At 40.8% G+C, this 24,941-nt stretch overlaps 2 protein-coding genes across 9 annotated transcripts in view; one reads left to right on the plus strand and one right to left on the minus strand.

Moving 5' to 3' along the window:
- OFD1 (OFD1 centriole and centriolar satellite protein) overlaps window positions 1-5,069 on the plus strand; it is a 36,310-nt gene extending 31,241 nt beyond the window's left edge. For 2 of the 3 annotated variants that reach the window (XM_050891455.1, XM_050891472.1), the window contains 5 exons: window positions 596-715; window positions 1,843-1,985; window positions 2,926-3,087; window positions 3,772-3,845; window positions 4,871-5,069. In XM_050891455.1, coding sequence (XP_050747412.1) covers window positions 596-715; window positions 1,843-1,985; window positions 2,926-3,087; window positions 3,772-3,845; window positions 4,871-4,916 — 545 coding nt within the window. In that variant the 3' untranslated portion in view covers window positions 4,917-5,069. Of the gene's footprint in view, window positions 1-595; window positions 716-1,842; window positions 1,986-2,925; window positions 3,088-3,213; window positions 3,251-3,771; window positions 3,846-4,870 lie in introns of all 3 variants that reach the window. The other variant, XM_050891464.1, reaches the window with a different exon arrangement.
- Window positions 5,070-7,279: 2,210 nt separating this feature from the next.
- Window positions 7,280-24,941, minus strand: part of GPM6B (glycoprotein M6B) — a 110,257-nt gene continuing 92,595 nt past the window's right edge. For 4 of the 6 annotated variants that reach the window (XM_050891572.1, XM_050891548.1, XM_050891564.1 and 1 more), the window contains 6 exons: window positions 20,273-20,459; window positions 16,177-16,333; window positions 12,816-12,987; window positions 10,804-10,877; window positions 10,433-10,498; window positions 7,280-8,070 (listed from right to left, as the gene is read on the minus strand). In XM_050891572.1, coding sequence (XP_050747529.1) covers window positions 7,921-8,070; window positions 10,433-10,498; window positions 10,804-10,877; window positions 12,816-12,987; window positions 16,177-16,333; window positions 20,273-20,459 — 806 coding nt within the window. In that variant the 3' untranslated portion in view covers window positions 7,280-7,920. Of the gene's footprint in view, window positions 9,728-10,432; window positions 10,499-10,803; window positions 10,878-12,815; window positions 12,988-16,176; window positions 16,334-20,272; window positions 20,460-24,941 lie in introns of all 6 variants that reach the window. The other 2 variants (XM_050891581.1, XM_050891556.1) reach the window with 1 other exon arrangement.

Consider the following 24,941-nt stretch of genomic DNA (forward strand, 5'->3'; position numbering starts at 1 on the left):
AGCAGTCTGCATACTTTGCAAATAAATAATTAAGAAGCAGTTGAGTATCATAGCAATGATCACAGAGGAAGTACAGTAATTGTGTTTTTGTAAATTCAGAGCCACATTGTGCAGGGAGAAGAAAATAGAATGTAGAATATCTGAGTTAGCAGTATCCATCCTGTGTGCTGAAGGTGGCAAGGATCCTAATAAATAAATAGTATGTGATCAAATAATTAAAGGTTGTTTTATGTGCATAGAAAGGATGAGCTAAGCTTGGACATGTAATTTTTCTGTGACCTCTGTCTTGATTATGCAAAGAAATGAAAACATTTTAGTTTTCTGTTGTATATTTATTCATTAATCTGTTTTGGCTTTGTAAACAGATGTGTTCCAATAGCTAATTTCAAAACTAACAATTCTGTAATTAAAGAAGCAAGTACAGCCTATGATAATTCTTAATCCTCAGGGAAGTGGTCAAGTTGAAGGGAAAATGCTCAATTAGTGCTGATATTTATGAGTTCTATTTCAGCCATTCCCACACTTTGTGTCCATTGCTGTGCTCCACTATTGTAATTACAAAATAATGAAGCCATTGTTCAAATTTTTTCTCCAGATCAGGGGGACATTCCAGAGCAGTGTGAAAGTGATGCCTTGCATCCATCTGGGAACATCGTCAATGGAAACCATGTCACAGCCACTGTGCCAGCAGCAGCCACTTCACCGCAGGACTTAAGTGAGTTCTCAGCTCAGCAACAAAAGCGAATACCCTTTTTAAATGTCAAATGTATAAAACAAAAAGCCAAATATGTAACATTCTGTAGGTATGTACGCTGGCGTGACTGAAAAATTTTTCCAAAAGTGCTAATTATGTGATAAAGAGGAAGGAGTGTTTTCTGCTTTACTGTATGAGGATGACTTTGGCACCCTGGTTTTGGTTAAATTTGTTTTTAATTTAAACACTTTTGCCACCCGTCCCACCCCCCTGTCCAGCTTCTGGAGAGATGATTTTGTTTTTTTCTTTTCTCTTTAGGATAATTATTAAATATTATTTCTGTTCTTGATAGAAATAAGACTTGAAAGGTTTTGTTTTGTTTAAAGTATTTTATGTACTGCTTGTCTGGATTTTTTTCATTTTTCTTGACTGTTCGCAAACTGTATTGTCACAATGCTGTTTTAATTCTTTGCGTAGATGAGGATGGTTTCAGTGCAGCATGTGCCGCTTTTCTAATTGTTCTAGATAGAAGCATTATGATTATTTTTATTTAGAGAAGAGTTTTCTAGCTTCTAACAATTTCCAGTATATAGTTTGCCCAGCTAATTACTATCTGAATACTGTTCTACTTACATAGCTTTTTAAATGTACTGGTCACATCAGCAGTGTGTCCTGCAATAATTTTCAAAGGTTTTTTAAGTACTTTGCTTTATAAATATAAAGAATTGTATCCAACCATATTGCAGAGAGGGCAAGAATACAGCAACATGAACTTTAGGATAGCAGGGATTTAATGAGAAAGTCCATGATAGGAATGAGAAGTGCATAGAGAGATTTGTGAACTCTCTGGCCTCTAATTTGGCTCTACTGTTTAACTCTTAGTGAGTCATATATCAGACTAACAATGTTTAGAGGTGGGAAGAAATAGTACCAGCTACCTAAGAATAACTTTGGTATATGTATAAACAATATATCCAGTTGTTTTTCATTTACTATTAATGTTATACAGGAACCTGTATAACAGGAACCTGTTATTTGCATGCTACTGTAGGAACATACTACAGTATGCTGTACTCTAATACTAATCTATGTAGTAGATTACTGAACTGCATAAATCAAATCACAGATGTTGAAATAATTTTTCGCAGCGATGCTGGATCAAAGACAGATTGAAGAACAGAATAGAGAAGTTGAGAAAAACTTAGAAGAAAGGAAAGCAAGAGAAGAAAGGGGAGAACAACAGGAAGCTTTGGAAAGAGAGCAAAAAGAAGCGGAAAAGCTTAACAAAGAGGTGATGATTTAGTATTTTAATTTCTGACAGTAATGCAGCCTTGTAGTGCCATGTATTTTAGGATTGCTCTGTGTGTTACTTGGTTAAAAATAGATTTTATTCTTTAAGTGGAAGTAGTAGAGGCTAAGTTCTTTTATGTACTTGTGTGACTAACCAAAGAGTCTCGCTAGTTTCTCCTTATGCCAAGTAACTTTTACACTGGAAACAGATGCTTTTTCTTCCATGCTTCATGTAACTGGAAGCTACAGTTTTATGGCCAGAACTTAGAAGGCAGCTGTCACCAGGCTATTGGAACAAGCTATACATTCGCTGTCTTTCTGGTCTGGACCGCTGCTGGTGGGACCACACCAGAACATGTTAACGTTCATTGGTTCATTAGCCTGTATCAGGGTATCTAGGGTACTTTGTTGGAAGTAGAAGTTATAAGGAGACCTTAAGGAGTTTGCTTAAATCCCTTTGAGCTGATGTAGCATGTGTTGAAGTAGTGTTCTGGACTTCTAGAACCCGTATAAAACTTCTTTGCTCCCTCCCATTTCATCTTCCTCTTCCTACCCTTAAACCTTGGTTTATTTGCCTCAGTGTAGCGGTACTGATCAGACACGCTTATGCTACCCTTCACACCAGCAAACCAGGCCCTTCAAGAAACTTGCACACCTGTGTCAGCTCATCTTCTTCAGTTCACATGTAGATGTCATACAGAGAAGCCTCAGGCCTCACAGCATCTCAGACATCCACACGGGGTTAGACTGGGATTTCTTGAATGCCACTTTTTGAATTGAAGCAATAACATTTCATCTTGAACTGCATGTAACAAGTTTAATGCTGTTTAGACTGGTTTTACTGAGGTTAACGTGAAATCCTGCATGTAGTGCAGGTATTTATGTATAAAGGTGTTTTTCTTGAGCTGATCAGTATTTAATTTTGATTTTGTGTCTTAAAGTGGATCCAAGACTCAATGAAAATAGATGAAGAAAAGGAGGGAGTAAAATCTGAAAACAGTAATTCTAATGCTGAAGAGAATGTAAAGGATCCTACTCCAAATCCATTAGAAAAATACATGAGAATAATTCAGCAGAGCAGAGAGCAGGAACTGGCAAACAAGGTGATTATTCTCAAAACTGGGTCCCAAAAATATTATTGACTAAAGTTGTGTCTTGCTAAGTATGCTTAGGATGAAAACAATGTTCTCATTTTTTCTTTCTTTTTTTTTTTTTTTTTCTTCATTCAGAAGCTTTATGTAACAACCTGCAGGGACGAGTGTTTGGGTTTGTACTGCAAAAATGTGTTGATTCAAAAGAAAAAAAAACCTGAAAACTTTCTTCTATAAGGGTTTTTGTTCTGGTATCCTGTGGGAGGGGGTTTGTTAGTTCGTTTGTTTTTTAGGTACTAGGACAGTATTTAAATTTAAATGATGTCCTCAATTTTTAGTTTAAACTGTGTTTAAATACAGTTTGAATCTACACAGGTCAGTTTGTGTTCCACTAACCCAACTGACAGAATTTATTCTCGCAAAATGGAAAATTTGACCTTAACGAACAGGTACGTACATGGGTGAACATCACTGATGAAGGAACGCAGCATACTTTTGTTCAGACATGATCCAAACCTGATTTTCCAAAGCGTCATTATTCTAGATGCAATGTAGCATTTGTAGAAATAGGGTGGCTCCTTCAGAAGATTTTTATTTTCAGTTAGGTGCCTTAAAATACAGATACTATCATTAGAGTCACTGAAACCTTGACTTAAGAACCAGTTACAGAAAGTGTATTTTCCTCTTGGTTGCCAGGATTCCAAAAAAGAAGAAGTAGGAGAAGTATCACTTACAGAGGGAGTTATATCATCTAGTGAAAAGGATGACAGGTAAGGCTCATGTATTACTATTAATCACTTCTATTAGTCCATATTAATAAATAGTTATAGTATGAATTATGGTTAAGAGACATCTGCCTCCTTCAAAAGCAAAATAAACTAGTACTCAAAAGCAAATGTGTTGGAAAGACTGAGGATCCTTCCAGTTCTTACACAGGCAAGTTATGCCCCGTATGGAATTCCGATCTGGCAACTACATTCAATGATCTGTTTCAATAGCTATGGCAATTAAACTTTTTATCTGTGACTGAGCAACATCTCAGTTCCTTCACAGTGAGCTGAAATATGAGGGATTCTTCTTGGGTAATGACCCTGTGAAGGTTTGCCCACGCTGCACCTTGCAGATAGTCTGTTAGCATTGAATCTAGCTTTGATTTATCGGTAGCGTCATGGACTTTTAACAAACTAACTAAACTAGTTCACACACTTTTTTCAGAGATTTTGGCTGCCTGCACTGAGTTACCACAGCTAAGGCATTTCCTCTGGGTCTCTCTGGACATCAGTAAAGAAGGATATGTAGTTTTCAGTTGCTTGAGAGGAAAAAAACCCCAACAACCCTCTATCAAATCTTTCAGTTTATTTGAAGATGTAGAATTGAAAATATATATAAGCAAAAAATAGGGAGTAGTTAAAAAAAATTTAAATGCTCACCATAACCATAGTAATGATTTAGTATTATCTGTGCCTTTAAAGTGCTGTTTTACATACCAGACCCTACCCTGGTGCTCCTGAATTGGTACCTGTATAGTGTTCTCTTCGCTGGGTAAGCACTACAAAAGTAGTGGATCGATGGTACTGCTTTTTGATAGCTATGAGATGGCTTTCTGTTCATGAAGGCCCAAATCCTCACCCTTAAAGGTTTGCTTATTTCCTTCAGTTCACTGAAACAGCAAGAGAACTGCAGCGTAGCCGGTCTCTTCACTTGTTTTAAAAAGAAAGGTTTTTTTATTTAAGATTTAAGGTAAGAAACTACTTTGGACTCATACCACTTTCTTTCCCTCCTATCCTTAATACAGCGCTGCAGGCCTTTCTCATGGAGACGTGGATGAAAACTTCTGGTGAACAGTAGCTACTGATTTTTAGTAGTAGTATTATTATTTTTACAATAAAAATGTTTTTAAATCTGCTTTCTGCCTGTAAAAAGTTGTAATAAATGTTAGGCACCAAGATTGCAGGCTGTATAATTATAAATTAATAAAGCTGATTTTGAGCCGTCTTATCACTTCAGTCATTGACTTCTGTTATTAATCCAGAAGGAGGCCCTTGAGTGGGGTGAGAGACAGGACAAAGCAGTGCAAAGAAATTAATCAGTATGTTCAGGTAGATTGGCTTTGGCACTGAATTCCTGTACACTTTGTCAGCTTTTCAAGTGGTGCTCCCTGCCCCCCCATCCCCTTCCCCTCCAACTGTTACAAACTGTAGGTCAAAGTAACAGTGTGCAGGTAACAAAAAATTCAGTCACCATCACACGTTTTTGAAGGTGTCCCGTGGAGACCCTTGGCTTGCGTGGTTTCAGAGCGCTGAGCATGACAGACCCAAGCTGACATGCCCCTTTTACTGCTCTGGCAGGGGAAGCAAACACTTTTAAAAGCAGCCTTCTCTCGTGTGTTACCTTCTTGGTATTAACCAGCCCAGAATGGAGAGATTCAAATAAAAATGCTATTTAACTCGTCTTTATTTAAGCTTTGTATTTTGTAGGTAGATTATAGGCAAGATCATTAAACTTTATTTACAGTATAAAATACAGTATTTTTTTATCAATGAAGTAATTTTGGGTGGCAGCATATATTACAACTTGCACTGCATTTGAGGCTGCTTATCTTGACCTAACTACAAGAAAATGAAGCCAAGTTTGACAGAATTTAGGGGCAAAAAACAAAGCTCTGTCTTGAATTTATTGGATCTTGAAACACGATGTACCAAAAACATGACAGAAGTAAACTTTGCTGTTAGAAATCAAGCTAAAATGCGATTTGGTGGCTCATCTGATTTTACATGCTGCTTAATTTGGTCTTGCAGCAGTGCTGGCATTTACATTTCCGAGAGACTTCTCCTGTTTGATGTCCGGAATGGGACGGATAGTGCTTGTTGCGTTATGCTGGCCTGGAACAACTACCAGTACTTCATGCTAGAGACACTCGCTGACTGACTTACCATGCTGAAGCGTACACCTACAGGGCATCCCTTCCCAGTACAGGAGCAAATGGCTCGATACTACTGAACAAAACGCGTTTAACTTCAGGTAGAGACGTAAAGCACAGAGATGCACTAGTATGGAGCAGCTGTAGGTCTGTTTTCAAATAAGCATACACAAGTGTTGTCTATTATCTACAAATATTTATTTTAACACTTGGATGTAACTACAGGAAGCCCTTGGCACTGATAGAAAATATTGATTCACTGTTAGGTTACAAAAATTTATACATAGCAAAATTTAATGCTCTTTACATAAAAATATTAGACTACTTAAACAAAACTTCAAAAACTCCCAGTAATAGCTACACTGAATTAGAAAAGAATTAGGCTTTAAGACACTGCCTCCATTATTACCCTTATGCAAACACTGGGCTAGAACATCACCTGCATTGCTGTAGAAATGTCTCCTTCATGCAACAGGTAAGAACATACACTAGGCTATTTTGTCATATTTGCTCTACATTGATCAACTTTGCCCCTTTTTTGAAACTGTCAAATTAGACTTCAATATTTAACAAAAAAAAATCATATTTGAAGTTAAGACCCCCCAAAATGCCTTTTCTCTTAATACTGACTTGAAGAAATTTGTGCTTCCTTTGATTTATATTCAGCAAACAGTCAAAACTATCAAACCACACGTCAGCTTAACATGGGTATGACTTGAATATTTAATCTTTTCAAATGACTGATGTATTTTACTTTTTCCCCCCAACATTTATATATATATATATCATATAGAACAAACACCAAATATACCATCACTAATACTCAAGATATCACTGAATGCTTCTGAAAAAAACATTAATTAGAAGGCAGACTTCTATGGGAAATGACTTTAAAATGGCACCAGTTTGTTTGTTTGTTTTTTTCTGAACACCACGTTTTCTTAATGTGCTAATTAATTTGTAAAAAGGAAAACACATAAGCACTGACTATAAATTTGCTAAGCACCAAGATAGAGAAAGGTGGACATCCTGTATTCTGTTTTATGGCTGTAGTTTTTATTGTTCGTGTAAAACTCTGCAAACTTTCTCATCCGCTCATTTGGAATAGTCAGATCAGTGTCATTTTAATAAGGTAACACTTGTCACTTACTTAAAATGTAGGATAATGGTCTCCTGCCACTATATAAATGCTAAGACATTTATAGAAAATAAATATTAAGGCAAAGCTGACATTTATTTTCAAAGAAGGGGATCATTATCCAGATCCGGGGATCTACATTCCATTAAATAGTTAATAAAAAGATTAAAACTTGGGACATCTGCTCAACACTCGTGTAAGCACAGGAGCATGACTGCTTCATAAAAAAGTGTGGCACAAAAGCGGAGTGCTGTTCCTGTGGCCCACGTCAAGAGTGTTCAAAGACGGCCCTGTTGCAACTTAGGAACTGCTGCAGCCGTGCTGTCACGTAAGCACGAGCTGTCAGAAATCCTAGCCGGCCGCAGTTTCATTTGGTATATAAATCGAGATACTAAATCACACGGCGTACACGTGCCTTTGCCTAAGGTCTGTACAGAGATCTACTGCCTGCTGGTTTGGAGCACCTGCCACGGTTTTGTGCAGGACATCATGCTGTAGAGCATGTCAAATATTAAATACCAAAAGTCTCGAAGAAGAATAATTTGGTCACTTATTGTGAAGTGTTGCCTTTTAAAATGCCTGGAATAAAACCTCCATTCTCTGTATGAAAGGATGGAAGATTACCCGCGGGAAGATTTCCCTATGAAAGTGTTCCAGGAGCTGGAATGTGAAGCTTTTGCACTTCTCTCTAATTTTGTTTGGTAGACACACATCTGTACTGCAGAGCAGCTATTTGTTGATTTGTCAGAGCTACAGAATTCTTCTGCTGAATTTCTGTGGCAAACATTTATGTGTAAGAATTGAGTTGCTCTTTTGACCGAGACTGGATATCCTGAAGCTCCTGCTCTTCTTTTGCTTTGATATCTTGGTAGGCCTGCATTTTGCTTGCATCCTTTAAGTAGGCCCAGTTAGAAGACAGTATCATGAGGAAGTGGATCTGGAAGAGAAGGGTGAGCATGATGGCTAGTGAGCATGTCAAAAGGCAAAGCAAGCTGCTAGTTAGATTAATAGACGCTCTTTAAAATAACGACCAAAACAAAAAGTTATTCTACGTTAATAAGCATTCTGTTATTAAAACAAGCACAGAGGCTATTTTCAAAGATCTCTAGAATTTGGCATGCTAATATTTCAGTTGGTTATTCACAATTTAGAGAAAGTTAGTATAACAGTAATAAAATGAGCTACAGAGTTGTACGGGTCAATTAAAATGCAGAATGGGGGGAAGCAGGAAAAAAGTTTGGTACGTGGCAATATATGTAATCTGTAAACTACGAGGTGCTCAGAAGAACTGCTTTCTAAGGTTGTGGTGTTTATGCATATCCAAGCCCAGATCCTGGCAAGTCTTTTCCCCCAACACGCAGATGAGAACTCCACCCTCCCCCTGGAAAAAGCCTGAAACTGTAAACAGTTTTATTGACATGAACAAGGCTACATTAACATATTGAAAAATTAGACAACAAAACATGAGTCCAAAACTAAGCAAAAGCATGCAATCTCTGGGTTAAGAAGTCTTAATTGTATATTTTTGTAACTACATTTTAAACTTCCATTGTCCAACCTCAGGTGAAGAGTTTTGTATCATATATAGCAACTGGTTCTTTTTTTTTTATTATTATTATTATTATTGTTGCATGGATTTTTTTCTAGTTTGTGCATTCATCTCTTCCCAACTTCTTTTCACCATACTTCATGCAAAAAATCTACATCTGAAAACACTGATTCACTTCTCCTTTTTTTTAAACCCAACAGTGTAAAAAGGTCTCTATGATCTATGCATGGTTTTGCTTCCCGTGCAGTCGTACTTACAGTTTTGAGATCTGGCTACTGAGAAATCAGTTACTGAAGTGCAAGCCATACAAGAACAGAAGCTATTGATGCAGCTGTTTCTTACTAGTTCAGGGTCCGAAAGAAAGAATGCGATTGTTTTACGCAGAGCTAATACAAGGATGTATTTCCTTCCAGAGAGAGCGTGATTTGGCAATTACTTAAAAATGAAGTAAAAGAAAATAATCAACTTTATAATCCGTGCACTGGAAATACAAGCCAACTAATTCATAATACCCGGGCTTCTGATTTCTGCCGAAAGAGACTGGCACTACTGTACTATTCCTTTTCTTTTGTATCATACATATTTTGTATGCTCGGGGGGTTGTATTTGGTGTTCAGGATGAAGAATAAATTAATAATTCTGACCCTGAACTGTTCCAGTATTTGTTTGAGAGATGACTGTTAGAAAGGAAATGGAGACTTGAAGTGGAAACATCCCATCTTCAGAAGGATGCTTTATAAACACCCCTACAGTAACTGAATCCTCTCGACATGAAAAAATAGCCAGATCTCATCCACATCATAGTTCATATACAAGAAGTCATTTTATTAATCTGATAAGCTAATGATGCTTACTGAAGCTATTTACAATTACTGTAACAAAATTCAGAAAGCTAGACTTTTAGCCTAGGGTGTCAGTGGTATTTCAAGCTACGCAATGCAGCTCTTTACTGGGCTTATACAATTTAGAATTTAGTGCAGCAATCTTCCCGACTCTTAAACTTCAAAACAGCATAGTTATATGTAGTAGCCATCATGTAGATCAGCTGGTGGAAGAGAACAAAATACAGGAGAGTAAGATACAACGAGGTGACGGCTCAAGCCCACTTGGGCTACTGTCGACACTTTTACAACAGACGTTATTCTGAGCTTCTTCCAGGGTGAAGATGCAAGATAAATAACTTGCCATTTATCCGGAGAGGATAACCTACATACAGAGCTAAGGCTATTTCGTCAACAAATAGTGCCTGTTACACCTGGATTTGGCTGACAGGAGGTTAGAAGCTGGCAGCTAGAGGAAGCGTTAAGACATAGGAAGCAAGTCATCTTCTTAACGTCCCTTTTTCCAACTGCCACCTGGAATTGGCATTGCAGAGTTGGACTAGTCAAACTGCCTGCGTCCAGACAAAAAAACCCAAGAGGTTACAAGCGACTGATCAAATAACTACGAAAATGAAAAGAAATAGTGGACATAAAAATAGAAATAGTGGGTAGAAGTATGATTTTCAAAGGACATGCAAAGAATTTTATTCTAAGGTCGGGGGAGGTGGGTTAAGATGACTTCTTAAAGCAAAAATTTGGGACCGGCTGACCTGTAATGACCAAACCGTAGCAGCAAATAATGGCGATTACAGCTTGCCCTCCTTCATGTTTAGTATCACTATTCTTAAGATACACAAAATTTAATCTTAAAGCATCTTAAGCCTGAAAGGAACATGTTACACAATAAAACAACAAAAAATACTACCCACCAATGCTATGACAGTGGCACCAGCTCCAGCACAAGCCACAATGAACAGGTGATAAGACATGTAGAACTAGAGAAAAAACATGTTAAAAACATTGAAGTAATTGAGGATAGTATAAAATACATTTCAACTGTTCTAGAGAATAAGGATAATAAAACCATCTTCGTAGCAAGGTATTCAAAGCTTTAGAAAATAAAAAGTTCTGAAATAATTTTCACTTTTTGGATGACCTAACAGAATAATTCCAGTGTTGTGTTTAAATCAATCTCTTTATACTGTTAGTATTAGTTTTCTTCAAAAACTTTCAAGTTATTTATTACACGGTGCCCAAGTGACTTGTAAGCAAAAGCTGCACACAGGTTACGTTTCTGTACCTCATTCGTGTTGCAGATGTTCTCTAAAATCGGGCCACAGGCTTTGCCAGGTACAGCATTCCAAGGGATAATACCTGAAATACCACAGCAAAAGAAACCACTAATTTTAGCAATCAACACACGCTTTCTGTTCTTCTCTCATCTTTTCCACCCACTTGCCAGTTGTGTTCCCATTCTGGGCATCCACGCGTTGACCAGTACAGCCTTGAGTTGGTGGGAGGAATTAAAACGACTCACTCAAGTTGTGCTTTCTCCTTATACCGAGGCTTGCTGCCAAGGCATGTTCTCGGATGTGGTTTTCCCATATGGCAGCCAAATGGTTGGTTGGGTTTTTGCACTTCAGGTCCAGTGACATACTGCCTACTCCCCCACTCTGCATTGAAAGGGATAATCTGCATCTCAGAGGTACTTGGCACCTTTCACGATAGCACTTACTAACTAGATTAAGTTCTACTTAAACAAGTAACTACTGTAGAAGAGTGTGAATATGGAGCTAGAGGGAAGAATTACAGAAGGATTTTTTTCTGGTTTAGTTCCAGTAGGTAGAAAAGCATTAAGTGAACACTGCTACAAGAAAATTCAGTCTGCCGCACCTCACGTACTCCCAATTACTTTTCTCACACAACTGAAAATCTGAAAAGTAGACAGGATCTAGAAGGTTTAAAATAACCTAAACTTTAGGCCCATAACAGATGTCAAGCTTAAGCAAAAGCCATTTGAAACAGGAGAAAACCAGTCTGTCTCCCCCATACAACTTGCATTTCAAACTCAGCTTGTTGGAATTAGCAACTCTGTAAGGGCCAGGTCATTGAAATTATCTCAGGATGGTATGGCTTTCAAAAAGATTTTATAGGATTTACTTTAAAGCCAGCTGCTTCTCTGCAACTGCAATATACACTTGAAGCCTTTTAGCTACTGCTTCCACCCAAAAATGCGAGGACAGTTCAGTGGCACAAGTTGCCCGTTAAGGAGCTGCTCTCTCCCATCACTCATTGAAACCCAAAAGATTTTACTGATCAGAGGAACAGCACAGCCCTACACGGCGCTCGTACAGCTGCGAAACAACCAGGAGAAGCAGAAAGGTGGAAGAGCACATCCTTCTCCCTGCACTCCTAAGCTTTGCTGCTGAAGAAAATGTCTTCCCAGCCTCTTGCTGTCAGTTGCTAAAATAGGATGCAAACATCTAACTGAATTGGGACTTCTTGCTTTTAAAATTAGCGTATCTTATCTTCTCCTACTGGACTTACAGCCCAGATAGGAAAGCAAAACCAAGCTTTCTTACTTTTTCAACTCTGTGTCCGTTTTGTCAGCTTTAAATGACTTAGTCCAAAGAAAGAAACATTCCTAGAAAATGCTAGCTAAAATGAAGCCAAAAGTAATGGTGACAAAAGCTCTTCTGCACAAGGGAAGCTGAAAAGATTAACTTCAGGAAAAATTCACCTTAAGGAATGAACTACTTGAAAAGCCTGACCCTATTTTAAGCTACTGTCCCACTCCTCTGCTATCTGCACCGCCCTCGGATTTCTTCGTGTCATCAGAAAGCAGTATTAATTCATTAATAGTTAAGGCAGACTCTTCACTGCAGGTTTTTGGTCTTTTAACTGAAAGTAATTGTTAGAGCGAAGCTGACGTGTTAACTTCATATTTAAATGTAAAAACCGCTTTTCAAAAGGAAAGAATATATGCATACGGGTTCAAAAACCAGAATCTGGCTATCTATTTCTCAGCGCTGTTTCTAAGCAGTTTATTTTGAGGCTGATCTATTTTTAAACCTGATATTATAGTATTGGAAACCACTAGGAAATCATTTTAGAGAAATGACTTGCCAGTTCAGTTAAATTGATTGCATCTGGAAAGAGATCAGTGTAATCTGAATTAATTAGAAAAGTAATAGCACATTCAGAGATACAAGACGCTTTTGCATTTGGTTCATTTGATAAGGCTGAGACAAAACTACTGAAGACAGACCAAGGAGAAAGGATAAAGCATTTAATCAGGATTAAAATAAGTACCGTATTGCCTGATATCCACGCAGATCTGGTCCCCTGGAACTGTCACATTTGTCTGAAGAGATTTGATGACTTCGCAAGTTGACCATATGTTATAGAACATAAAGACAGGCACAGCAGAGAAGCCAAAGACCCCAAGCCAGGCCACTCCAAGCACATAGGTGAGGAAAACAAACTGGACAGAGAAAACACACGCACTTCACATTTATTCTTTGAAAAGAATACTTGAATTTTCCTTAAAAATGCTTCAAAATAATCTTTAAGCATACTTTCGAGAAATCAAGTAATAAAACATTTGATTTCCAAGCACAAATAAAATCAGTATTCTTGTTGCTTGCAAATACTTTGGTAGTTTAAGCGCTACTGAGAAAGTAATTCAGACATTTCCTTTTTCATCAGCCTGCTTCAGTGAACAGCTTGACCTCCTGAAAGAACAGTCTATTCATTTCTCAAGATTCTCAGCTAAGCAGGGATGCTGGTTGTAGGCTAAAACCAATAAAATTCCAACAAAAATCAATTTCAGGAGTTTTTTTAATTAACTGTAACATACTAGCATTTCTATACAACTTGCAAATCAAAACAATAGCATGAATCGATGTTCACAGAGCTCCCCCGTACTCCCTGATTTATTGAAATCAATTTTGAATGTAACATTTGAGAATACCTGTTTTTGAAAACATACCACAACCGCTACAGCAGATCAGAAAGATTCAATTGACTAATACACACTGCCAAGAAGAAAATTAGTTACTTCACCTTAGAGAATCATGGATTTTCCATCAAAATCTGCTGGTTTGGGTTTGCCCTTTTTAAAAAAAAAACTATTATGTGCATTTTCTTTCCTAAGATTATAAGGTATGGCACTCATTGCTTTGTAAATCTCCAGCTTCCCCCTCCCACTGGACCTCTTCCCTTTTCCCTCTTCTTCTAAGTTTTATGGTGAAGCTCTGGCATCGGTTCCTAGCTCCCTCCTCCTGGTGAGACTAGGATTTGGATCCTACTTGGAAAGTGGGGGAATGCTGTTACATCTTCTGTGTTCCCTTTTCACTGTTATTTAACTGTAGGTGGACTGGAAAGGCTTTACTTCCAGTAAAGCACCGATGCTGTACTATCTCACTGGAAACTTGTGTGCCAGCGAAGACCAGCAAGGATGGGAAAGACTCTGAGGGGGGAGGTTGTCTCAGCCTGACCCAGAACTGACGGACTGAACCAATGCTGCAGTGGCGGAAGTTCGCATCCTCATAGGTTGTTGTCCAGATGCGCTGAACAACGCTGCAAACGTTACAGCAGAGGTTGAGCAATTGGTTAGGTTTTACAGTCACAAAGGTGGTGCGTGGGGGGAGGTGGAAGTGCTTGCAAAACTAAGGCCCATAAAAAACCCAGCTAGCCTTTAATTTATACACAACTGAACTGAAATACCCTATTTCATATTAGATAGTGCCATACACCAGACCTGTATGCTTTATGCGAGAATTGAGAATTCTCTCTTTGGATTTTGGTAAGGACCAAGTGGACCAGTTTAAAGGATTTCTATAGATACACCATACGTAAAACGTGGGTTTGCGTAGGTGTATGTGGAAGTGTGCACATGAGGAAGTACCCAGCCTTTAACTCCTAAAATAGCCAGGAAAAAACACACTCACATTTAATGCAGTAACTGTGGGAAATGGCTATTCTGCATTACCACAGCCAACGCAAATAATTTAGGCAAGCTGGAAGTCTGTCTTCTGTAATAACCTTATGCAAGATGGAAGGGACTGCCTTTCAGGACCTCACTTGGTAACGTAACGGAGGAAGAAGTAGAGGAGCTCTTCATTGAAGAGGCAAAAAAAAAAAATCACTGTATGTCCAAAAGCTTGTTGTCCATACCCAGCTGCAGCCACTAGTCTGTTAAGGTATTATATCTTCTCGCAAACCTTGTTCTAACCCTGGTGTTTTAAGCAGCTCTACCACTACTCAGCAGCATACAGGCATTTTTACACCATGACTGTCACCACTAAACACTGGTGTGTCTCACCAGATCTCCAAGCCATTACTCAGCTGCTACATTCTCTCTTTCATTGTGTGGACAAACATGGGCAAACATGAAACCACATTTTTATGTCATATTTCCATGTGTCACACTGGTATTTGTATAAGCAGCTGACAATCACGCGCCTGCAACTACTCAACTGCACAAGCAATTGTCTGCACTAATGAGATGCACATATGTGTATGTTTCTGCTGTATTTTGAATCTTTGGAAAATACTGCTTTAGATCTAATTTTGCTCCTCAGTGAAGACCATACTTGCTAGAAAAAGAGCAAGCGAGTAGCTGCTTAACTGGAAAATGATCGGATGTCTTATTTTTATTAGCTCTTGAAAAATTCAATAAGTATCCAACAGCACAGTGGAAAATTGTTAACCCTCTTGAAAATAAACATGCATCTCCCTTGTATTTAACCAGCTGAAAGTACATATTTTTTAAGTACAGGATATAGATTGTATATTAAAATGCAACAATCACATCAAAAGCCTCTTCTCTTTTCACCCACACTTTCCCATGGGCGATCTGTCACACTGCTTAGCTTCCTCCATAACTACAAGCTTTGAATTCAGATTTTCAGAAACAGCTTTGAAATCCTGTCTCAGAAACATAGTTACGTTTCTGTTCTTGCAGAGTGCGCCCTAGGGAGCAACGTGGGTGAGAATCTGAAGTTTTATTTTTAGTTAAACTTTGTTTAAAATTTTGTTCTAATACAGAAGTATACTGAAGGGAAGATGGCATGTAACTTTAAGGCTTTAAGTGTTTCAGCTTTGCTAAAGAGACTCACTATTGTATCTGTATGCCTTTTGCCATCTGCAAAAGCAAATCAGCAATACTTGATTCAAGTGCAAAGATGTTGCGAAGCTTCATTCATTATTGTTTGTCTGAAGGATCCAGACATCCTCAAGCAGAACTGACTATGGAAGCCAGAGGCATTACAGTTTGTTATTTAAATAGCTCTGCAAACCACAGCCATTTTACAGTCTGCCTTTAAACATCACTAGTGTGCTCCATGTTTAAAAGCACAAATTGCATTTTGTCTCGCATTGAGTATTTTAAAATTAGCAGTCTCCATCAACTTAGTTTAGACCAGTGGGTTCAGCTTTATGACAGGGGAGGCCACAGCAGCACCCCGACAGTCCATCTGCAGAATTTGGATTTGACCAAGCATCTTCAAAGTTCAAAGAAGGACCAGCAACAGGGATTGACTCTGACCACCCATAGGGAGTTAAACAAAGAAGGCAGCAATATATTGTTGTTCAAAAACACAGGAGTCAAACTGAGCCCAACAGGTTTTAGCAAGCGAAGACTACTGTTCCCATTTCTGACGCTACTCACCATTCCACTGATGCAGCGGCCACAGGCTGTCGTTTTGAACTCTCCATGCAGCTCCTTCACAGCACTTGTTGTATAAAAACCTTCTGCCAAAAGGATTATTCCATATAAGAAGAAAAATGATGCAATACCATAAATTACATACTGCATTAGCTGTATTCTAAAATGGAAAAGAAAAAAGATATAATTAGATTTCACTCCTATAAAAACAAAGTCAGTCCTCCCAAATCATAATAGGTATGAGATAACTCCTTTTCTAGAAATACAGTTCAAGGCTCCTTAATGCATTTTAAGCAAGCAGGCTGCAGGAGAGCACCGGTACAACTATCCCGCTTCTACAGGTAAGCAATACTGCTGTGCATTAGTCTTGCATCTGCTCAAGCATTCCATTTGTGCTGCAGTTCTTACACTGACTGGTATTAGTCACCAGCTTGAAGCTGCAATTTCATGCCTCCACTATGGAGATTTTTTTTTTCCTGTTATTGATCCTGACACCTAAATCAGGGAACGTCTGACAGGGACAACACAGGGCTTTGAAATGGTAAAGGCCGGAGCTGAACTACTGGCTGAACTACCAGGCTCTGTGGTGATTCCTTTGGCTTGCGGAAAGGAAGCAGTCCCTGAAATTCACCGTTTCCACCTGTAAAAACCAGTTAGTGCATCTTCACAGAAATTTGTAAATTCAGTGATACTTGTCTGATACAAAACTCAGCAAATGTGCAGTGACTTCTCCTGAGGAGGAATGGTTTGGTCTACAGCCTAGGAGGGTACTTCCAAGTGAGCAGGTAGTTTCAGTGCCTTAAGTCACAGCAGTGTTGAGCTCCCCAAAGTGTAATTAAATTTTAAAAACCTGAAATAAATATTTAGGAAATGCTTCCATTGGAGGTACTCTGGAACCACCTAGAGGAAGAAGATCTCAGGGCATGTGGTAGAAGCACTTCCCTCAGATATTATTTGAGAAAGTTCTTGATTCCTTAAAAATCTACCATCTGCAATGACACTCTTATGGTATTTTTACTCTGGCTAGAATAGGTAAATGGAAAGAATAATTTCTGAATATTATCAATCAGATTCAGTATCTGAAGCTAATTGTTTTGGAGGACCGGAATGCCAGATCTTCCATACAACACCACTTCTGGTCTCCAAAAGTCATACCTCATTCTTAGCACAACTTCTCCAGAACTTATGCCTTCTTAAAAGTAATTTGATTGTTGGGATGGTTATTTTGGATGAAGCTATTCACAGAACAGAGAGGTTAATTTTATACATCCATACTGCCAGTTTTCTAAGGATAAATATATTTTTCCTCAGATGTTTTTTTCAATTCTTACCACTCTCCACTAAGTAGCTGCTAGCATAGATCTCCAAGGACCATCTGCATGTTTTAGCTTAATTTAAAGAGAATTAATGACTACCATTTATATAGTTAAATGTTATCCAGACAGATAGCACATCCCTTGTATCAAAATACAATATTGCTCATTTAAAATTATGCGGTGAGTGTTATGTTTGTTTTCCAAACTGATTAAAAATAACAGGATACATCTGTTGCACCTGTGCTGTAAAGCATGAAAAAATTAAGTCAGGATTTGAGAGAGTATAGAAGAATTCATTTCACCATCATTAATAGTCTAGGAGAGACTCAATGCATGTTACCAGAAATTAGTAATATGAAACCCGGTTAAAAATATCTATTCCAAAGGGTGCCTTACTAGCATATTTTTCATTTATTTTATATGTCTCTGTGGCCTTAAATTACTTGCCCTTTTCTAGCACCTCTTCTCCCTTGCCTTTCTTGTTCAGCCTGCACAGAGTCTGAGACCTCAGCTGCTTTGGTAGGAATTATGCATTTCCCCAGCTGCTGATGCTGACTTGACAAGAAATGTCAACAATTCTCCAAAATTTAAAACTTGCTGCCTGTTACAGCTGCTTTTGCAATTTCTTCTATTTTGCTCAAATGAAGACTGATACAGTAACAGGGTGTTTTGTTACTCGTTTGCTGAAGAATAGCTGCTTACAGTTTCTCGCTGAATGTTGTGGCTAACTGCAGGGTCCTCATGGCTTATGCACTGGAGCTGGGGACACAGTGCCCAGCCACAGCCGGGGTGTCAGGGTGGGCGGCACTGGGGTAGGGGACCCCAGCAGGGTGCAGTCCCAGAGCCACGTGGCAGGTCTGGACACAGCGGGTCCTGCAAGAGGGGGAAGCCCCGACACGGTGCTGCGGGACTGACGCCAGTGATCCCGGGGGATGGGACGGGGTCAGTTGTGCACGCAAACTGGCAGGTCTATGTCCACGAGCATATAAAGGGAGTCAGTGACGTAAGAAAAGAAAAAGAAAAAAAGGAGAATTAAGTGTGTTGGGTTGGATGCTGACACCAAAGTCTTCAAATAATGTCCTAAAAGCTGGGTCTTAGGGGCAGGTAAGCAAAACATGCGTGCCTTGTTCGTTGCCAGCGCACCCCTGTGTGCGCAATGCCCACAAGCGCACACCACATGGGCTCCCTCTTCACAGACATGCGTGGCCTGCACAGGGACCCCTCCCAGAGCCCTCGGGTGGCTTTCAGAAGGTTTCGGCTGCCCTTCCTCACACCGCCCCACTGCCCCAGGACAGAGAAGTCTCCAGGGGCCGGCCATGCACTGTGCCTGCGGCTGGTGCTGGCCCGTGGTAAGCAGTGGGCAACAGGCCGAACCCAGACCCAGTCAGCATCCCGACACCGGTGCGCAGTCGTCGTGAATCACAACTTGCGCAAAATTCCTCACTGCCGCCGGACAAAAGCCTTTTCAGAGCCTGGCAGTTCAGCTGGAGGGGCTGCATCAGGCCCAGCGTGTTCAGACCACCAGCCCAGGGCCTGGGACCCGCACGTCCCTCAGTGTTAAGGGGAATGAGAGGCTCATGCCAGTGGGGCTGGGTGCAGGGCGCGGGCCTGCATCAGGAGGCCTCCAGGCCTTCCTCTGGTTTCACAGAGAAGCCTCTGGAACACAAAAGGCCCAACTATTTCACTGGTGGTTATTTCCAAAGGCTGTGGTTGCAGAGACAAACATTTAAGCTCTTTCCAGTCTTTTCTCTCTCTTTTTTCTCGTTTGTACAATACCAGTCCACCTTCTTCTGAGGGGGGATGGACAGAACAACACTTCTCTGTTATTCCTGTCATCCCTTCAAACTTTGTGTCACCAACAAACACTAAATCGACCCTCTTTCAGATTAAAATTGTTACCCCTTGTTCTGTCACTACAGGCCCTGGTGAAAAGCATTTATCCATCTTTCTTATAAGCCCCCTTTAAGTATTGAAAGGCCGCAATAAGGTCTCCCCTGAGCCTTCTCTCCTCCAGGCTGAACAACCCCAGCTCTCTCAGCCTGTCCTCATAGGAGAGGTGTTCCATCCCTCTGATCATTTTTGTGGCCCTCCTCTGGACCTGCTCCATCAGGTCCATGTCTTTCCTGTGCTGAGGACCCCAGAGCTGGATGCAGTAACTCCAGGTGGGGTCTCAGGAGAGCAGAGTAGAGGGGCAGAATCACCTCCCTCGACCCGCTGGCCACGCTTCTTTTGATGCAGCCCAGGATACGGTTGGCTTTCTGGGCTGTGAGCGCCCATTGTTGGCTCATGTCCAGTTTTTCATCCACCAGTACCCCCAAGTCCTCTGTAGGGCTGCTCTCAATCCCTTCATCCCCCAGTCTGTACTGATACTGGGGGTTGCCCCAACCCAGCTGCAGGACCTTGCACTTGGCCTTGTTGAACCTCATGAGGTTCGCAGGGGCCCATTCCTCAAGCCTGTCAAGGTCCCTCTGGATGGCATCCCTTCCCTCAAGTGAATTAACTGCACCACTCAGCTTGGCGTCATCTGCAAACCTGCTGAGAGTGCACTCAATCCCACTGTCTACGGCACTGATGAAGATATTAAATAGCATTGGTCCCAATACAGACAGGTTAAGCAGGATACACACTCTGGTTCTTTGTGTGTGAACACCAAAAAACCACTGAGTGCTGTTGGACAAACAAGCAACCTAATACTCAGGGATGGAGACTGAGGTTTGAATCCATCTCTACTCATTTAGCATCAGAGTGTTATGAGGACTAATGGAAATGGGAGGCATACTTACACTTCACTCAGCAAAGCATGGTCGCTGGCAGTCGTGGAGAAGTGCTGCTCAAGGATAGACACGGTTCCTGTGAGCGCCACGTGGCCACAGCCACAAAACAACGCTACCCCCGAGAAGCAGAGAATGGTTGCCACGAGCGAAGCATATGGCACTCCTCCTAGGCACTTAATGCAACATTCAAAGCAACCTAAGCAGAAGGGAGAAAGTAAAAGAAACGTTATGAGCAAAAAGCAAACTATGAGGAAAAGAATAGCCACCCTCCACTTGGTAAAAGCCACAGGGTAAAAGGCCCAGGCATTTTCATGCTAAGCAAAAATCTATAGCTGGTGCAAGACAGCATCACCCTCTAAAGCAGTGACCTACAGATCTGTTGGTATGGACTCAAAGCCCAGAAAGTGGGCTGAGTGCTCCTGTCTTTACAGGATCAAGAGGAGATCAATGAGACAGCCCATGAAATGGAAAAAGAAAAAAAATCACTTGTCTAAAGTGATCCATTGCGATTCAGCTGCTCATACAGAGCTCACCACGTTTCAGCATTACTAACGGCAGGAGCACCAGCTACACTGGCACCATTTAGGAAGCCAGAGAAGCAAAGACTCAAGACAATGAAGCCTTTTGGAAAAGTAAGAGATACTTTGCACTTTCATTGGAAGAGGAACGCATTTAGGTCTGCAAAACTTAACTACCCTACACTGTCCCATGGCTCCCGAGTATCTTTTTATATAAATCCGTATGAGGTTATAGGGATACAGATATTTTAACAACAGAAAAATTGAATGGGGGCCAAAGAGTAGCAATTTTTATCGAGAGCAGCGAGACGAAGCTGTATTACACAGACAATACATTTCCAGCTTTATAGGATACACTGGATTTACAGTGATCCCTGAATACAGTCTGCAGTAGGATAATCATAGTTTTAATGAAATGTATCGTTTAAGCAGTCTGAGTTAACAAAACATCCCCCCAGAACTGCTGTTCTACAAACACTGTAATAAGGAGGTTGCAGCTGAATTGCCAGGTTCCTCCCAACCATGTGGCCTGAAAACCCATCTGCTTGCAGAGCTGGGAAATGTAAATCGGAAACAAACACAGCTTTTAACTGCGCTATAATGGTAATGGCAATCCATACCAATTCATTACTTCAGGGTGATGGCATTAAGCTGCCTCCATTAATGTGCATTTCATACAACTGCGCAAAACACAAGCCATTAAGACAACGCTTAATGGAGCGACCGGCGTTGCACGTCGCAGGAACAGCCCGCTGCTTCTACCGGAAGGTGCTAAATGGACAAAGCATTTGAAAGCAGGGAGACAGCTGGCGAGTACGTACATCACATCACATCTTCCCGCCCCAAAAATTCCTCACAAAGATCAGCAAGTCTCCATCCGCCACACGAGGCAAGTTTATTTTTATCCCCCTCCCTTTCCCACTAATGAATGAGTTGCAGAGCAGGCACTTCCGTGAAGCGCTGGGGAATAATATGCATCCGACAATTGAAAGCTTTCCCATTTCATAAGTGGGAAACTCTTCTTTTAGAGAGTCACTAGCAAGTGTCCTAGTCAGGCTTAAGCAGCTATCACCACCGAAATGACTCATGAAACGCTACTTCGCTAACTGCAGACAAGATCTAATTGTACAGAAACAAGCCTGGGAAGCTTTTATAGTCAAGCCCACAGCTGGAGTCCACTCAGTAGGAACTATCTTCATGACAAAAATACTGCCGAATGAACAAACACTGCAGCTTAGCAGTGACGGGGCAAACAAAATCAAAATGCATGCTATCAGAGGAAATATCTCTGGTTTTCATCTTATCACAGATCCAGTATCAACAGACCTTGCAGAGTGATCCTCTGCTTTGGGGAATCTGCCTGAATGCAGCTCACAAGCCACATGCCAGACCCAACGGCAGTCGTACACGTGAGGCTGGCTCGCCTCCGCAGCATCTGCTCCTGGGTCAGGCCCAAACCTCCAAGAGTTAATCCAAGAAATGCTTGCACCTGGTGCAGGATTAGCAGTGAATGATTATCCAAGAGTAACCACGCTCCGATCCAGCAGGCAACGCTCAACACACACGTGGCCACAGCCCAGCACAAAACAAACGGCCTTTCGGGCTGCACTCCTAAAGGAGAAGGTGACTAAATGCTAGATCATTGCTTGGTGTGAAGGAAGTTGATCACCTAATCATGCTGATCCACAGATTGCTTCGCAGAAGGATCCCATCAAAGACAGGAAATAAAAACAGCTGGTAGCAAAGCCAATGGACTGACAAGGTCCGAAAGAAAAGCTGCCAGTTTCAGAAAATGGGAGCAGCCTGCTTGAATTAAATATTGGTGTAGACCTAGGATTGATGATCAACACCCCCCAAACTAGGTACTCGTCCTCCCAGTACCCCACACCGCACAGTCGGCTTTCCAGGCCACTGGCACAACATTCGCCCTGGAGAGTTTGTCGGATCCCTTACCCAAACACATGACAATATCTGCCACTAATCCACAGACCCTCGAACACAAGCCAACAGTGGCAAACTCACTCTCACCTCCCAGCGACTGGCAGCTGCCCATAGCATCTTTGTGGCCATACTCTTTATGTCTTCCTCTACAGCCCAAGTAAAAAGGCATCACAATATTTGAGTGGCCTTCATTTTATCAGTGCAGACCACGGCCAAGGGACGCCCTAAGAGGTGTCTAAAGCAACCACACTATTTTGAGCAAGGCAGAGAAAACTGCCCAAATGTGGAACTGCAGAAACTACTCACCTTTGCACCAAGACTAAAGCAGGAAGCAGAGGGACTTCAGTTCACAGGGAGATAGCGCGCTGCCAGCTTGCAAGCGCAGGAAGCATCCCAAACCAGCACGTTTCCAAGAGACAGCATCCATCCATCCATAGTCATTCTGCACCCAAATTGACAGCAGAGCTGCACAGCCTCCTGCCAGAGGGTAACTAACTGTGGGACACAACCTCATCATGGTGATGGGGCTGCCAGATCCCCCACAGATCCCACTGTGAACACTCTTTATGAGCAGCTTAAATCCATGCCTAGCCTGAGCAATACAGCTGGTTTTATAATTTTGTTTTAAAGCAAGCCTAAAACAGTACAGCCAAGAGCAGCTTTCAAAATCAGCTAAAATTTGAAGCTCATCAAGCACTAAGATATGCTTACAAAGCTTCCCAAACAAGCACTGAAGCAAATTTCAGAGGATTTCTGAAAAAAATGAAAGCTTTCCAGGAAACCTGCTTTATGATCTCTCTCTGTAACCCCAAGTCAGCAAGTATCTTTGAAAACCCATGACGATGTTTGCCTAGTTCATGTTCACAAAATAACTTGCTAATGCACTGATAACAACTACAGGCCAAAGGCCTGTGAACTCAAGCTGACAAAAATAAGTAGTATTAAAATAAGTTTAGTTTCAATTTTCTGCTAGTTTTTACTTTCCCCATGGCCAACACACTGAACTTTTCAGCTGTATATCCACTTCCAACACAACACTGTAAAACGATTTAAATATGAAACTGTACAGCACAAACACACATCACTGCATCTCCCCTTTCAATGGCCATTTTGTGCAAGGCATCACTAGAACCTTTTGTGCAACTCAGCAGAATAAAAACATTTTTTGTCCTCAGGCTGGCGAGCAGCAGTTGCCATGGAGGCAGGTTAATAACAGCCCAATGATTTGCCCAGAGCTGCCTGTGATCTTGGCTACAGATTTAACACACTCTCAGAAGGAGGCCAGCTAAAACAAGGACTGAGATTATTCTCTAGGGAATGAATGCTATTAAAAACACACACACACACACAAATATTCTTGCTAAAGGACAAAAATAAAGAGAAGAAAAAAAACAGGAACCGGCTATTCTTTTAATCTCCTGGAAACTATCAGTCACAGGAAATTGGTAAAGGATGAACCTACATATGTACACAAATCGGCAATTGGTTGCTTAATGTATGAAGAACAATTATATAATCTACCCAGCAGTGTACAGGCTATTGCATATATGCAGGGGCTTAACCATTCAATTTCCCATGTCAAATGGCAATTGTGTGGCTAAACCTTCTTTGGTACTTTAAGTACGGCTTTAAGATTTAAACTCAGAAAAGCAAGGTAATGCAGAATTAATGGAAAGCGGTCTTAAAAAAAAAAAAAGGCAATTCTCAAACTCTAACTCATCCTACTAAGGTCAAGATGGAGTGGAATGACAAAGTCTGTGCTTCAGAAATGACAAAAGACAATGCAATGGGATCAGGTAGCTGTCTTGAGTATTCCCAGGGCTTGCTCTAGGAAGTTCACACATCAGCTCCTGAAGCCCAGACTTGAAAAGCTGAGACAGACACATGTTCACAAAGCTGTCCCTCAAAGCGAAGCATGGAAAACATGAGTTAAGGAAGGGTGTCCACACCTCCTGGACAGAAAACCAGCCTGTCCTCTAATGTCCCAAACTCCTCCTAGGTTGAACTAGTGCCTCAATGTAGCTCAGGTACGAACCACTGATCCCATAGTCAAGGTCACTACGGAACAAAAGAACAAGGAACAAAGAAAACCTGAAAGGAGGTTTGAAAAGCTCTCCATTTCAGGGAGGTAAACCTCCAGGCTCCCGTAGCTGTTTTCTGAGTTAGTTCCCACTCTCTTTTCCTTAGAAGTTTCGTTTCTTCCCCTCCCATAATCTGTC

Source organism: Gymnogyps californianus, chromosome 1, assembly GCF_018139145.2.
Source record: "Gymnogyps californianus isolate 813 chromosome 1, ASM1813914v2, whole genome shotgun sequence".
Taxonomy (NCBI): Eukaryota; Metazoa; Chordata; class Aves; order Accipitriformes; family Cathartidae; genus Gymnogyps; species Gymnogyps californianus.